General features: G+C 39.5%; 1 protein-coding gene across 6 annotated transcripts in view; it reads left to right on the top strand.

Annotated features, from left to right (window-relative positions):
- Positions 1–16,159, top strand: part of LOC133622442 (protein FAM184A-like) — a 114,069-nt gene that overhangs the window by 30,850 nt on the left and 67,060 nt on the right. For all 6 annotated transcript variants that reach the window (XM_061985192.1, XM_061985190.1, XM_061985194.1 and 3 more), the window contains exons 9-14: positions 634–815; positions 887–1,072; positions 10,209–10,331; positions 10,409–10,570; positions 13,274–13,395; positions 14,370–14,520. In XM_061985192.1, the coding sequence (XP_061841176.1) occupies positions 634–815; positions 887–1,072; positions 10,209–10,331; positions 10,409–10,570; positions 13,274–13,395; positions 14,370–14,520 (926 nt within the window). The remainder of the gene's footprint in view (positions 1–633; positions 816–886; positions 1,073–10,208; positions 10,332–10,408; positions 10,571–13,273; positions 13,396–14,369; positions 14,521–16,159) is intronic.

The raw sequence follows: 16,159 nt of genomic DNA, 5'->3' as shown, positions 1-16,159 counted from the left end.
ATCCATTTTCTACCGCTTGTCCCTTTTGGGGTCGCGGGGGGTGCTGGAGCCTATCTCAGCTGCATTCGGGCGGAAAGCGGGGTACACCCTGGACAAGTCACCACCTCATCACAGGGCCAACACAGATAGACAGACAACATTCACACTCACATTCACACAATAGGGCCAATTTAGTGTTGCTTACTTCGCTATTTATTATTTATTTATTATTGAATTGAAAACAGGAAGTGAACAAAAGTGTTAGCAATTGCTATTAAAATGGAAAGGGGTAGGATTAAATAAGTTCTGCTTCTTCCTACTCCTTTTCGAAAAAATGTTGAAAAGAGAAACTGGAAATTGTGATGTATCATGTTGTAATTGTATGCATGTCTGAAATAAACTTAAACCAGAGACCAAAAGTAGAGGCTTATAGACCAGAAAGTACGGTACTGAAGGCCCGCTTAACACTGTTTTTGGCTTGATTTAAAATTGAAACCTGATTGAAACATTATAAGGCTCTTGTATCAGATCTCATTAAATTGCGCAAAAATTCCTCTACCAAAAAAAATAATCTTCTGAATAATATAATGTATGTTTGTCATGGATGTAGGTCACTTAAGATGTAATTAATTTGCTTGATTTGATGCTATCCAGGTCAGATCGGCTCCCTGCAGGCCACCCAGATGGCCCACGAAGCCTCCATTAGGAACCTGGACCAAGAGCAGAGTCGCCTGAAGGACAAGATCTGCAGGTTGGAGCAAGAGAGAGAGGCACTGCTCAACCAGAATCAGGCGGCCGGCGAGCAGCACAAACAGCAAGTGCTGAAACTGGAGCAGGTGCGTTTCCTGAAGTCAACGAGAGAAGGCAAGCTTGTACGATCACGTTACCGGCTTCCTCTTCTCCTCAGTCGCTGCGTGAGGAGCACCAGGGCTACGAGAAGGAGCTCTCCAGACTAAGAGGTCACTACGAGGAAGAGACGCGTCGCTACAAAGAGGCCCAGGTCAGGGCGTTAGAGGAGATGGAGGAGAAACACCGAGCCATGAGGGAGGAAGTTCAACAAGAGAAAGAGGAGGAGAAGAAGCATGTCATGATGGTGAGTCCAGTGATTGAAACTGGCAGGTACCAGCTTCCACATGCAGCAATTAACTTAGACAATGCTCAGCGCCGTGTGGAGCAATTAATTTGAACCCTTTAGCGAAAGCTCAAGATAAATGTATGCCTAAGAAATGCACAGCCCCCTCAAGTGACTGCACACTTTTAATTAGGTCAAGCTGTGAAAACAAAAACACTGTCGCTTCAACTTTATTTCCTGTGCTATCCTTTGTTGTTGTTTTAAAGCCATTCCTTTAAGTCATGCCATTTTCCCTCAAAATAAGCTTACATTTCTGTCTTTTTTCAACTATAAATTTGAATTTACACATATAGTCGTTTATCGCTGTTAATTGGTGCCTATCATTACTGCAATAAATGAATTTCTGCGAAGTAGGACAACATAAAAATGCCTGTTTTTGATCTTCTAAACTTGTTTTTTGACATCATTAGAGCGTTCTAGACGTGACTTACTGTAACACCCTTCGTCACCTTTACACTCTTCCAAAGTAGTAATACTGTCTGAGGCTGAGCCAATCAGTGGCCACGATACTGAACAGCGCACTCTGATTGGTTTGGTCTCATTTAGTGGCCAATACTACTGTAGTTTTGACCATTATTATTCATCTAGCCCTTTTTATGCTTTAACATACTTAAAGACCAAAATTTAATAATAAGCTAAAAAACTTTATTTTTTTTAAATGTAGTAAAACCACTATATTTGAAGCACAAAGTGGTGAGGGACAACTGTATTGAACTCCTCAAAATATGTATTGACTCCGCTCAAGCTCCGCTAAAGTTTTTAAGGTGAAGATAACTAATTTGAGTAACAGGAGTACGTTTTTAGCATGAAACTAGCAAATACTGTAAATTCCGGACTATTAAGAGAAAAAAAAAAAAATCAAAAACACTATAGAGGTATTTTATTTGTTGTGCAATGGCGCCATCTTTTGGACGAATTCACTCAATGCAGGTGCTGCAATATCCTTCCATTTAATACTTTAAACAACCAGAAGTCGAGTGCTCCTCAGTCTTCTAACCGTCCATAGCGGTTTTACTCGTATGGATTCCTTATTCAAAACCCCAATCAACGTTTGTAAGTTTTAAAGTACAACTAAAACTGTTTATACTTACTAAACCTTCCCATGTGTGATGTCTACAGAGTATCCACGGGGTCTTAAAAAGTCTTAAATCCAACAATTTGAATTAAAGGCTTTAAAATGCGTATAATTCTCCTAAAATCTCATGAAAGGTCTTAAATACGATTTTAAAAGGTCTTGAAAATCTATTAACGTTACTTTTAGCTTACTATGGCAGCGGAAAAAACTTAACGAAAGCCCACAGCAACGCCAAATTACTTGCATACGATGGGTAAGTGCAACTTTCAATTTCAATTGCCAGCCGTGACTAGCGAGGCTCTGTCGGTAGCAGTCCCGCCTCCAATCACATAAACAAAGATTGTGGATGACTGACGAGGAGTTACTCTGCTCGTTGGATTCTGCTAATGAACGAACGCGCTCAGGTCCTGAGAGCAATGCACAGTGAAACCTCTTGTACCCTGTTTGAAATTTAAGAGAGGAAGAAAGCAAACACACAAACCTGGCAATTTATAAATGCTGGCAAAATTATCGGGTTCATTTTCATGAATCAGTCAATTAATTGACATATTATCAACTCAGGCCTAACCACTGGTTAATAAAGGGGAACTGCATTTTTTGCCTATCCATTATGTAAGACAAGAATTCAGATGTATGTTTTTTAATGCATTCTAACTCGTAAATAAATGCGAGCAAAAGTGCTTTTACAATGGAGCCTATGGGAGGTCCTCTATTCCGCCCATAAAGCCCTCTAAATAGCCATCCAAAGTTCAGGTTAATGTGACCTGAATATTAACCAGCTATTACTGATAATGTTATTATGAACGCTAACGCAGACAAACTATTTATAGCGGCACCGTGATCACAGAGAGCTAACCAGCTCATCGGCTGGTGAGCTGCTTTCCCGCCTCGGTGCTCGGGAAAGTTTATTTTAGAACATAAATAATGCCTCTCACCTATCGATGTGAAATTGGTCTTAAATTGTATTCATTATGGTCTTAAAAATGTCTTGAAAAGTCTTACATTTTAAATGTTTAAACCTACAAGACCTTGTTTGTAGGAGTGTTTTCATGCGTATTTGTACGTGCTATGATGCCAGCGTCGTTACCATAAGCTAATATGCTAACACGTTTACGAGTGTCTGTGTTAGTATTATTAACTTACAATGGCCTTCTTTATGTATTGTTTCAGTTCCACAAATTCCTCAGTAAATTTACCAAGACGTCACCGTGGAGTTATTGAGTCTGTTTAGCTGATTGGAGAGCTAGCTTCCGCAGTTAGTGGGTCCATGACGATGACTTCTGTTTTGTTTGATCAGCTGTTTTACTGCCGTGTTACAGGCACCGTTTGAAAACAACTAAAATATGTAAATAAACGTTTAGAGAAGTTACTGTTTAAATAATTTATATTGCAATATACTGTATACATCTGCGGCTTATAGTCCGGTACGGCTAAAATATGTAGAAAAAAAAATGTCTTCTAAAATTTAGTAGGTGCAGCTTTTATCCTGGTGCGTTCTATAGTCCAGAAAATACAGTACATGAAATAAAGCCACATGGCATGTGTGCTAATAGCATGTTGGCGCTAAGCACAATACAGCGATTCAACAAATAACATCAAAAAAAACGATTTAGGTAACAGGACTGTGCAGAGGTTTTAACCCCTTGCCCCAATAATAGTTGAAATATCAACAAATATAGCGAAAAATAAAGGAGTTATGGTAAGTAATGTGTTAGGGTAAAAACCCAAGGGTACAAGACTTAAACGTAAATTTTAACTTTTTATTTAACAAGAAAATACATGTAAATTATTGTTGGATAAGAGTAACCACAAATTTTGCACATTTCTGAGGATTTTTTTTAGTTATTCTAATACATGTTTAAGTCTAATTTTGGGAACCAGGTACAGACAACAAATGCCTCTTTTCAAGCTAGTTAAATAAATATTTGTATTTTATTTGTTAGATATGCAATCAGATCAATATTCATCAATATTGATTTATATCAAATCAATTAATCTTAGAATTGATTTTAAAACCTTGCTGTTTGTTTTTAAAGCTTTACATGGACTGGCACCTCAGTATATCTCGGACCTCATCCAAATTTACAATCCTGCGCGCGCTCTGAGGTCCGAGAGCCAGCTCCAGCTCGTGGTGCCCAAGACCAGACTTAAAACCAGGGGAGACAGGGCCTTCTCTGTGGTCGGCTCTAAGCTCTGGAACACACTGCCCCTCCATGTTCGAACTGCTCCCACAGTGCAGTGTTTTAAGTCTTGTATTAAGACCCACTTTTATTCTCTGGATTTTAACACTATGTGAGTTGTGTGGTCCTCTGTTGTCCTCGGTGTTTTTAAAATGTTGATTTCTATTTACTGTTTTAATTGGTTTTACCCTTTAAAATCGTTTTTAATCATATTTATTTTATATTGGTTTTATATGTATTTATTTTTTGTTTCTATTCAGTCATTGGTGGAGCGAAGGATAATATTTGAATATTGTTTTTAATATTGTTGTGCAGCACTTTGGAAACATTGTGTTGTTTAAATGTGCTATATAAATAAAGTGGCGTGGAGAGAGAGAGTGAGTGAATATTCAGGACAACTTGCAAGTATTTTAGAGTTAATTCTATATATACGTTTTATTTCCTGCGGATGCAAATGGCACTGGATCGATGGAATGGGCTTTGTCCTCATGGATGACCATAAATGTGTCTTGTGTAATTGATGTGTTTACACATTCAGAAAATCTGCTCACGTTCATGAAAACAAGACGTTTGACTTTTGAGGGGATTTATCTTTTGGTTTTATGTGCCCTCCTTCTCTCTGAGCGCCCACTTCTAAGGCTGTATGTCGCTGACTGCTAATTGGTTGATGTTCACTAGCATTAAATCCTCCCTCGAGCGTTGTGCGAGCATGTGGGCGTCGGATGACGGATTCCCTAAAAGATTGAGAGCTCGAGAGAATAAATGGATAGAAAGGATGGGGAAGATAAATTGCATAAACTGAGCCTCATCATCTTTAGATTGATGTCTGTTTTAATGGTGAGACATATTTAAGGGGTTGTGTACGGGTAAAGATGGAGGTGGTCATTTTTAAATAACAGCTTTCATCTCCTGTAAACTTTTCAACCCTGCCAGCAAGATATTAAAAAGTTCCATGAGCGATCACACTAATTTTTCATGCTCTATTAATTCCAATTTTAGTCTTGGCCTGATGAGACTGCAGCAGAATTTTGTCAATTTGCCTGCAGGTGGCAGCTCCATTGAGTGTGTTGATGCATTCGCTGGCCCTTGAGGAGAACTGGTTTAGCTCAGTAGTGTAGATGTCGATTGGTGCAAAATGGCGTCTGGGGCTATTTTTTTTAGCATTCTCGGTGCTTCTTCTGAGTGTGTTTTGGGGGATCTGGACCATTAAAATACACTAAGTTTAACCAGACTTTGTCAGGTATTTGGAGCCCCACCCAATACAAAAACCTTTTCACAGTTTTTTATTTACCGGTATGTGAAACGATTTTTATGCTTTTTGAATTAAACTTTAATTAAATTTGTTGCATTAGTTTATTTTGTTTGAGAATTGTTTTCTCTTATAGACGATTGAACTAGGGCTGCAGCTATTTATAATTTTAGTAATCACATAATGCATCGATTATTAAAGTGTTTATTTATTGTGTAATCAAATACAGTGGAAGCTCAATTTACGATTGGTTCTTGAAAACATGGTTGGCAACCCGAAAAGTTTTGTATAGTGAAACAGAGTTCCCCATAAGAAACAATGTGAACATAAATAATTGGTTTTAGCCTCAACAAAAGTGCCTATTTTATTTTTTGAAAATGCACACTTTGAAGACACTCTAATGTGTGTATGTATATATATACATTTGTATTTATATAAATATATATATGTATATTATGTATGGATATGTATGTGTATATATGTACAAACCCCGTTTCCATATGAGTTGGGAAATTGTGTTAGATGTACTGTAAATATAAACGGAATACAATGATTTGCAAATCCTTTTCAACCCATATTCAATTGAATGCACTACAAAGACAAGATATTTGATGTTCAAACTCATAAACTTTATTTTTTTTTTTGCAAATAATAATTAACTTAGAATTTCATGGCTGCAACACGTGCCAAAGTAGTTGGGAAAGGGGATGTTCACCACTGTGTTACATCACCTTTTCTTTTAACAACACTCAATTAACGATTGGGAACTGAGGAAACTAATTGTTGAAGCTTTGAAAGTGGAATTCTTTCCCATTCTTGTTTTATGTAGAGCTTCAGTCGTTCAACAGTCCGGGGTCTCCGCTGTCGCATTTTACGCTTCATAATGCGCCACACATTTTCGATGAGAGACAGGTCTGGACTGCAGGCGGGCCAGGAAAGTACCCGCACTCTTTTTTTACGAAGCCACACTGTTGTAACACAAGCTGAATGTGGCTGGGCATTGTCTTGCTGAAATAAGCAGGGGCATCCATGAAAAAGACGGCGCTTAGATGGCAGCATATGTTGTTCCAAAACCTGTATGTATAACATATAATAAATAAAAAGAAAAACCTGTAAACGAAAAAACATGCACAGTATATGAAAAAAAATCCTGTAAATGAAAAAATATAGTGTAAACGAAAAAAATATATAATAAACGAAAACACATATAAAAAACGAAGAAAAAAAATCTACTTCTACTACATGGTTTTCACTTAAAGCGGGTATTTTTTGGAACGTAACCCCAGCGTTAAACGAGGGAACACTTTCATATATATATACAGTACAGGCCAAGAGTTTGGACACACCTTCTCATTCAATGTGTTTTCTTTATTTTTATGACTATTTACATTGTAGATTGTCACTGAAAGCATCACAACCATGAAGGAACACATTTCTTCAAAATAGCCACCCTTTGGCTTGATTACTTTTTCGCACACTCTTGGCATTCTCTCAATGAGTTTCAAGAGGTAGTCACCTGAAATGGTTTTCACTTCACATGTAGGCTTGAAGCTCATCGAGAGAGTGCTAAGAGTGTGCAAAGCAGTAATCAGAGCAAAGGGTGGCTATTTTGAAGAAACTAGAATATAAAACATGTTTTCTGTTATTTCACCTTTTTTTGTTAGGTACATAACTCCACATGTGTTCATTCATAGTTTTGATGCCTTCAGTGACAATCTACAATGTAAATAGTCATGGAAATAAAGAAAACACATTGAATGAGGAGAAGGTGTGTCCAAACTTTTGGCCTGTGTGTGTGTGTATATATATATATATATATATATATATATATATATATATATACTGTACATATATATATCTCAAACCACCATATCAAGGGTGTAATGGCTCAACAGCCAGCTTAACTGTCAAAAATACAAAAAAAGTGCCTTTGCCTTTGGTGCTCTCCAAAACGTTAACAACCATGTTGCTAAAATACATTTTAAAAATAATATTTAAAAAAAAAAAATCCTTTTTACCCTGTGTCCTTGTGTCTGTGAATATTTGGGGCATTTTTTTTCATAGTCTGGGAGTTTCTGAGTTATAAATGGCAATCCTTCGTCGGTTTGTATCCCGGTTGTGCCTTTGTCTCAGCTGTATTCCACATAGGGATCTTTTTCCTCCCAAAAAAGCCTTGTCTTATCACAACTAAAAATGTGTTGCGGTAGAAGCCCTCTATGCCAATGAAATCCTAGAAGAGCTTGATAAATTCTTTCACGGCAGCTTTGTCAGAGCCAGCAGCCTTACCACGCTGCACCACGCAGGAAATGTCGGCTCCTCTTTTTAAACTTTTCCAACCACCCACGGCTCGCCTTAAATTGCTCTTCTGTGCCGGTTTCAGCTAAGTCACTCTTAGGCATCAAATTGCCATATAAATTATAAATAAATAATGATAAATGGCAAGTCTTTTTGCAAATTATAACCTCGAAAATGGTATTACCTGATAGCTGCTTCTCATTTATCCACACGAGCAACAGCTTTTCAAGCTAGTCTTGCCCTTTCTGTCTGTCCTTGCGAATATATTTAACCCCTTTGGCACAGTCAGCAACCATATAAACATACTTTTTTATAATGGTTGCAATTTTAGACTTGTTTCTTCCATATTTGCGAGCCAACCTGTGCGCCATTCTGCTGCTCTTAAATATAAAGTATTTTTTATGGTAATGTGCTTCAATATTCATGTAGTGATATTTGCAAATGTCAGCTCCGTATGACAGTGCAAACATTTCACCACGACGCTGTGTTTTTCAGTTTAAAGGGAAACATTATCACCAGACCTATGTAAGCGTCAATATATACCTTGATGTTGCAGAAAAAAGACCATATATTTTTTTAACCGATTTCCGAACTCTAAATGGGGGAATTTTGGCGAATTAAACGCCTTTCTAATATTCGCTCTCGAAACGATGACGTCACAACGTGGCGTCACATCGGGAAGCAATCCGCCATTTTCTCAAACACCGAGTTAAATCAGCTCTGTTATTTTCCGTTTTTTCGACTGTTTTCCGTACCTTGGAGACATCATGCCTCGTCGGTGTGTTGTCGGAGGGTGTAACAACAGAACAGGGACGGATTCAAGTTGCACCAGTGGCCCAAAGATGTGAAAGTGGCAAGAAATTGGACGTTTGTTCCGCACACTTTACCTACGAAAGCTATGCTACGACAGAGATGGCAAGAATGTGTGGATATCCTGCGACACTCAAAGCAGATGCATTTCCAACGATAAAGTCAAAGAAATCTGCCGCCAGACCCCCATTGAATCTGCTGGAGTGTGTGAGCAATTCAGGGACAAAGGACCTCGGTAGCACGGCAAGCAATGGCGGCAGTTTGTTCCCGCAGACGAGCGAGCTAAACCCCCTATCGACCCTAGCTTCCCTGGCCTGCTGACATCAACTCCAAAACTGGACAGATCAGCTTTCAGGAAAAGAGCGCGGATGAGGGTATGTGTACAGAATATATTAATTGATGAAAATTGGGCTGTCTGCACTCTCAAAGTGCATGTTGTTGCCAAATGTATTTCATATGCTGTAAACCTAGTTCATAGTTGTTAGTTTCCTTTAATGCCAAACAAACACATACCAATCGTTGGTTAGAAGGTGATCGCCGAATTCGTCCTCGCTTTCTCCCGTGTCGCTGGCTGTCGTGTCGTTTTCGTCGGTTTCGCTTGCATACGGTTCAAACCGATATCGTTTTCGCTACCTGCCTCCACACTACAACCATCCGTTTCAATACATTCGTAATCTGTTGAATCGCTTAAGCCGCTGAAATCCGAGTCTGAATCCGAGCTAATGTCGCTATAGCTTGCTGTTCTTTCCGCCATGTTTGTTCATGTTGGCTTCACTATGTGACGTCACAGGAAAATGGACGGGTGTTTATAACGATGGTTAAAATCCGGCACTTTGAAGCTTTTTTTAGGGATATTGCGTGATGGGTAAAATTTTGAAAAAAACTTCGAAAAATATAATAAGCCACTGGGAACTGATTTTTAATGGTTTTAACCATTCTGAAATTGTGATAATGTTCCCCTTTAAAATTATCGTAAAACCTTGGACAGCATCGCTCATCTTCTTTGGGCCCTTTGCTCTCCTTCTCCCACTTCTTTGAGCCAACTCCCTCGGCACTCCGCTGTTTTTGCAACATTACCCGCAGCGCGATCTACATAACCGTAGGTTCACCATTCTCATGTACGCTATTGGAGCAATCTTGCGGAAACAACAGATTATATAATTTTTTTTCAATTGAACTAACTAAACAAATCAGAATACAAATCAGAACTTTTTTCTAATCAATTTAATCATTGCAGCCCTAGATTCTTACATTACCATGCCCTGAATTGAAAATGTTATTAGTGGTATGAATGTTCTTGCACAATACCCAATGGACCAGGAGGTAGCTTGCAACGTAAGTGGACAAATAAACATAAATACAGCGCTCCATGTTGGTTATCTGCCAGTACTCTCATCCATATGAACTATATCCTGGATGTGCTGGCACACTGCATGTGCATAAATGTTTTGGTCACTTGGATGAACTTCCTTTGAATCTCTTTCCCAGAAAATGATTCAGGAGTTTGAGATTAAGCGTATGTCCCTGGAGGAGCAGCGAGATCGGGTGCAGCAGCAATTAGACAACTTGAAGGAGGAGCTCTCTGCCAAACTCAACATGGCCAATCAAGAGGTGAGAGTCTGAAAACGCCAACGCTCACATTTTGCCTGTCAGCTCTTGTGCAATGTCTCATCGGTAGATTTCCCCAGGTGTCACACCTTCAAGAGGTGGTGAGGGAGAGGGACCAGAACGTTAGCTCGGCACAGAACCAGATCACCTGCTTGAAAGACACGCAGGAGAAGCTCAAGATAGAACTAGACGCCACCAGAGCCCGGGTCAGAGAGACCAGCAACCTGCTGACAGACCTACAGGTGAGTTTAAACCCAGGATGGCAGATGCAGGAGAAAGGAGGAAATGAGCGGGCAGAAAGAGTAGGACCACGGTCACCAGGACCTGTAAATGAGTTGTTGTTGTTTTTTCCGTTTTTTCCAAGATGACGCCGCTGTAGTGGCTGCTGTTGGCAGGAGCTCTGTGCTCTTGTATCATCCTTTTTAGAGATGTCCGATAATGGGTTTTTTGCCGATATTCAATATTTTGATATTGTCCAACTCTTAATTACCGATACCGATATCAACCGATACTGATATCGTGGAATCAACACATTATTATGCCTAATTTTGTTGTGATGCCCCGCTGGATGCATTAAACAATGTAACAAAGTTTTCCAAAATAAATGAACTCAAGTTATGGAAAAAAATGCCAACATGGCACTGCCATATTTATTATTGAAGTCACAAAGTGCATTATTTTTTTTAACATGCCTCAAAACAGCAGCTTGGAATTTGGGCAATGCTCTCCCTGAGAGAGCATGAGGAGGTTGTGGTGGGCGGGGTTGAGGTGGGGGGTGGGGGTAGGGGGTATCGGGGGGGTGTATATTGTAGCGTCCCGGAAGAGTTAGTGCTGCAAGGGGTTCTGGGTATTTGTTCTGTTGTGTTTATGTTGTGTTACGGTGCGGATGTTCTCCCGAAATGTGTTTGTCATTCTTGTTTGGTGTGGGTTCACACTGTGGCGCATATTTGTAACAGTGTTAAAGTTGTTTATACGGCCACCCTCAGTGTGACCTGTATGGCTGTTGACCAAGTATGCCTTGCATTCGCTTGTGTGTGTGTGAAAAGCCTTAGATATTATGTGACTGGGCCGGCACGCAAAGGCAATGCCTTTAAGGTTTATTGGCGCTCTGTACTTCTGCCTACGTCCGTGTACACAGCGGCGTTTTAAAAAGTCATGAATTTTACTTTATGAAACCGATACCGATAATTTCCGATATTACATTTTAAAGCATTTATCGTCATCTCTAATCCTTTTGTGTTCCTGATGTTTCCCTCTTGATTTCATGTGTTTTTTGTTTTTTTTTGCCTTTTGGTTCTGGACCCTTTGGGACTGTGTGACAAGGGGTGACACTTTTGTGACTTCTGCGGTGCTTTTTTGTGAACTTCTGGATTTGCCTCCCGGGAGCCTTTTGGCCATGGAGACCATCTGCTGGGTCTCTGCCACACCAGAGTCCATTTGGAGAAACTGGAGGAGATGCGGATGAAGAGACAGGGCTGCGGAGCTAGCGCTGAGCACCGGGACGGACAAGTTCACAGTGTCTTGACTGAGGTATCGGACACCTCGGTCTCCTTAGACCAGTGTTTCTTAACCTGGGTTCGATCGAACCCTAGGGGTTCGGTGAGTCGGCCTCAGGGGTTCGGCGGAGGTCAAAACACACCCGACTCATCGTGTAAATAAAAACTTCTCCCTATCGGCGTATTACGGATACGGCAACAGCAGAAGTCAGACTGATTTGCAGGTGTGTAATTTGTTGTGAGTTTATGCACTGTGTTGGTTTTGTTCTTTGAACAAGGTGATGTTCATGCACGGTTCATTTTGTGCACCAGTAAAAAAAGATGGTAACACTTTAGTATGGGGAACATATTCACCATTAATTAGTTGCTTATTAACATGCAAATTAGTAACATATTGGCTCTTAACTAGTCATTGTTAAGTACTTATTAATGCCTTATTCGGCATGGCCTCATTATAACTCTAACCCTGGCCCTAACCAAATAACTCTAAATTAAGTCTTTGTTAATTAGAATATGTTCCCCATACTAAAGTGTTACCAACAACATATAACTTTGTCTTGAATTTGAAGAAAACAACATTTTATTTTTCACTAAAGAAGGGTTCGGTGAATGCGCATATGAAACTGGTGGGGTTCGGTACCTCCAACAAGGTTAAGAACCACTGCCTTAGACGCATCCTCGCTCATCCATGCAGACTGGACACTGGCCGAGAGTTAGTGGGCGGCCAAGGGCGGAGTAGACTCTCTTGGTTGCTTTGTTGGGTCTGCTCCTGTCTCTGGCCATGCTCCCCCCCCCGACCCCAGCAGACGATGGCGTGCAACACCGCAGAGGCCACCACAATGTATATGTTTTTTTTTTTTTTTTTACTTTTTTTAACCTCCCTGCTTGGCACTCAGCATCAAGGGTTGGAATTGGGGGTTAAATCCCCCAAAATGATTCCCGGGCGTGGACACCACTGCTGCTCACTGCTCCCCTCACCTCCCAGGGGGTGAACAAGGGGATGGGTCAAATGCAGAGGACAAATTTCACCACACCTAGTGTGTGTGTGACAATCATTGGTACTTTACTTTAACTTTTAACTTTTGTAGCTGTATGTAGAAGTGGCTGGTTGCATCAGCTCTGCTCTTTTAATGTCTTTAATGTCCTTTGTGTTCTTTGATGTTTCCCTCTTACACACATGTTTATGTGTACTATGGCTATGAGGTTTTTTTTTCCCTTGGCATCAGTCTGGACCCCCTCTCAGGCTTAGACTGGCCCCCCCCAGCGTTTGACCTGTTTCTCACCTTTTTTGTAAGGGGCGCCAGAAGTTGGCAGACCTGTCAGCGATCCTGTTCTGTCTCCCTGTAATGTTTGTCTGATTTTGAATGGGATTGTGCTGAAAACCTTAATTTCCCCTCGGGGATTTATAAAGTATTTCTGATTCTGACTCTGATTCTGAAATGATTGTAGGAGGAGATCGAGACCCAGAAACAGCAACATGAAGCCAGAGTGATGTCCATCCGAACAGAGGAGAAGCAAAAAATGGACAAGATGGCGGACAACTTGGACCAAAAATGGAGAGAAGCTCTTCGGTAAAAAATAAATAAATAAATATGCGATTTCACACTTCACAACCCACTTCAATTTATGGATGCCTACTACAAATTCAGTGTACTAGATGTAAATAAGCAAGTGATTCTATGTCATCTTTGCCTTTTTGACTATGATCTAGCTGTACCAGCAGTCTTCTTCCAATATTTTTGAACAATCTAGGCCATAATCAGTAAATTATTAGTTCACCCATCCTATATCAAAGGCCACGTGGAGTGGGACGGACCACAAACGTGCATGTTGTATATCGATGGCTGTCATTATTTCAACCTTTTCGTGCTTGACGACCATCTTGACCCAATCATTTTGTCACACAAACTTTGACAAATGTACCCTTACACACAATAACTGAACTACTTATCCTTGTCATACAATAGTTGTACAATCCAATACCATCACCCAAAAATCATTCATTCGACGGAATCAGAATTCGATTTATTAGCTAAGTATGTTTAACACACAAGGAATTTGACTTGGTTGACTGTGCTCTCTTTGTTCGATGCAAGAAACAAAGAAAAATGCAACAACTACAAGAGAGCACAGTACCGTCTGCGGCACCATGCTTTCCTTAAAACATACTGTACTTAAATGAATGTATGTTTGATATTGTGTGATTTTGGACTCACATGAAAAATATTACATTAACAGGAATTAGGATGATTTTTTTTCCTCCTACTATAATTTATTTTGAAAATCTAATGTTTCTTAACATACAGTGACAATGATGTGAATACACAATAGCATTTGCATGAACGCTTGTCTCTCAGTGTTTGCATACAAATAGGTTTTATTCACTGTAGTATTAAGGCTAAATGCTTGTCATTCACGCAATGAAAATATTTCCAATGCATAATAATATTAGTGTGGATGCTTGTCTCTCGGCATTCACACTAGACGGGGAGATTAAAGTGACGTTTTTTTCTGCAAAGTAAAAATGATGTGCCTCCCTCTGTAGTGAAGAAGTGCGTCTGTTGAGGGAGGAGCTGAGCGAGGAGTACGATGCCGACAAGCAGTCAGCGCTGACTCAACTCTCCCAGCAAAAGGAGCTGGAAATGATGGCCGCCAGGGAGAGCTGGCAGAGGAAGGTGGAGGACCTGCTTGAACAGGTCAACCCACATTTAACACATTTCATGTTTTAGCTGCTGGAAAAAGATGCAGATCATTTAGAGTCAGAGTATGCTAACTGACATGAACCACAACTTTTAATGGATCCACAGTGGAACCTCAATTTACGAACCCAATTGGTTCTTAGACGGGATTCATAAATAGAAAAGTTTGTATATTGAAGCAAATTAGACTTAGACTTTGACAAACTTTAATGATCCACAAGGGAAATTGTTCCACACAGTAGCTCAGTTACAATGATGGAAAGTGTAAGGATGGAAAGGACAATGCAGGTATAAATAGACTAAATATAGCGATATGAAATATAACATATATATGTAATATTTACATAATACATGTACAGTATATTAAATATACTGATATATTATATTATGTCTATATCATATATATGATGTCTAACAAATGTATGTGTGTATATATATATATATATATATATATCTGTATATATATATATCTGTATATATATATATGTATATATATGTATATGTATGGGGCAGCACGGTGGAACAGGGGTTAGTACATGTGCCTCACAATACGAAGGTCCTGAGTTCAATCCCAGGCTCAGGATCTTTCTGTGTGGAGTTTGCATGTTCTCCCCATGACTGCGTGGGTTCCCTCCAGGTACTCCAGCTTCCTCCCACCTCCAAAAACATGCACCTGGGGATAGGTTGATTGGCAACACTAAATTGGCCCTAGTGTGTGAATGTGAGTGTGAATGTTGTCTGTCTATCTGTGTTGGCCCTGCGATGAGGTGGCGACTTGTCCAGGGTGTACCCCACCTTCCGCCCGAATCCAACACCTCCGCGACCCCGAACGGGACAAGCGGTAGAAAATGGATGGATGGATATATATGTACAGTATATAGGAAGTTAACTCATTATTTTTGACAGCCCAAGTATTCATGTTTAAAAAGACGACAAAAGCAATTAAAACTAAACAAATACATTTGCCTGGTTTGACTTAAATAAAAGTGGGTCGCAACTTAATGACCAGTGAGAAAAGGGAGTCCTGTGTTGAGACCTTTTGAAAAGAACTTCCATTTTAAAGGTTATTTGTATTTCTCCACATTTTACTGTCAAACTTCTTGAGCCACATTCTAAAGTGCCTTACATGCCATAAATATGGTAAATAATAAACAAAATGCTATTTTATAATTATGACTTGAACAGATGGATTAAAATAGCAACTAATTGCAACCTTTGAGCTCCAGCACTATGACAATGGTACACATGCAATTTGAGGATTTAATGCCTTTCTGGATGTAGTCAGCAATCATGCTGTAAACAAAGTTTTCCTGTTTCACAATCCTCTTTAGAATAGAATAGAATAGAATGGAAAGTACTTTATTGATCCCTGGGGGAAATTCAGCTCACAATAGACAGTAATAATAATAATAAATAATATAATATATATAATATATGATATATATAATATATAAATAATATAAATATATTCTACATATACTCTACATTAAGTGCAGTCAAGGAACATTTATTCCTACGAGGCTGTTTTTACGTTTCTTTGTGCAGAACCATCACATTATTTTCCTCAGAACAAAATTGACCTTAATATTTAGTACAGCATACACCACACACAATCATCATTGTAGCTTTATTCTCA

Source organism: Nerophis lumbriciformis, linkage group LG23, assembly GCF_033978685.3.
Source record: "Nerophis lumbriciformis linkage group LG23, RoL_Nlum_v2.1, whole genome shotgun sequence".
NCBI lineage: Eukaryota > Metazoa > Chordata > Actinopteri > Syngnathiformes > Syngnathidae > Nerophis > Nerophis lumbriciformis.
The sequence above is the reverse complement of the archived record's forward strand: the minus strand, read 5'-3'. Positions and strand labels throughout refer to the sequence as shown.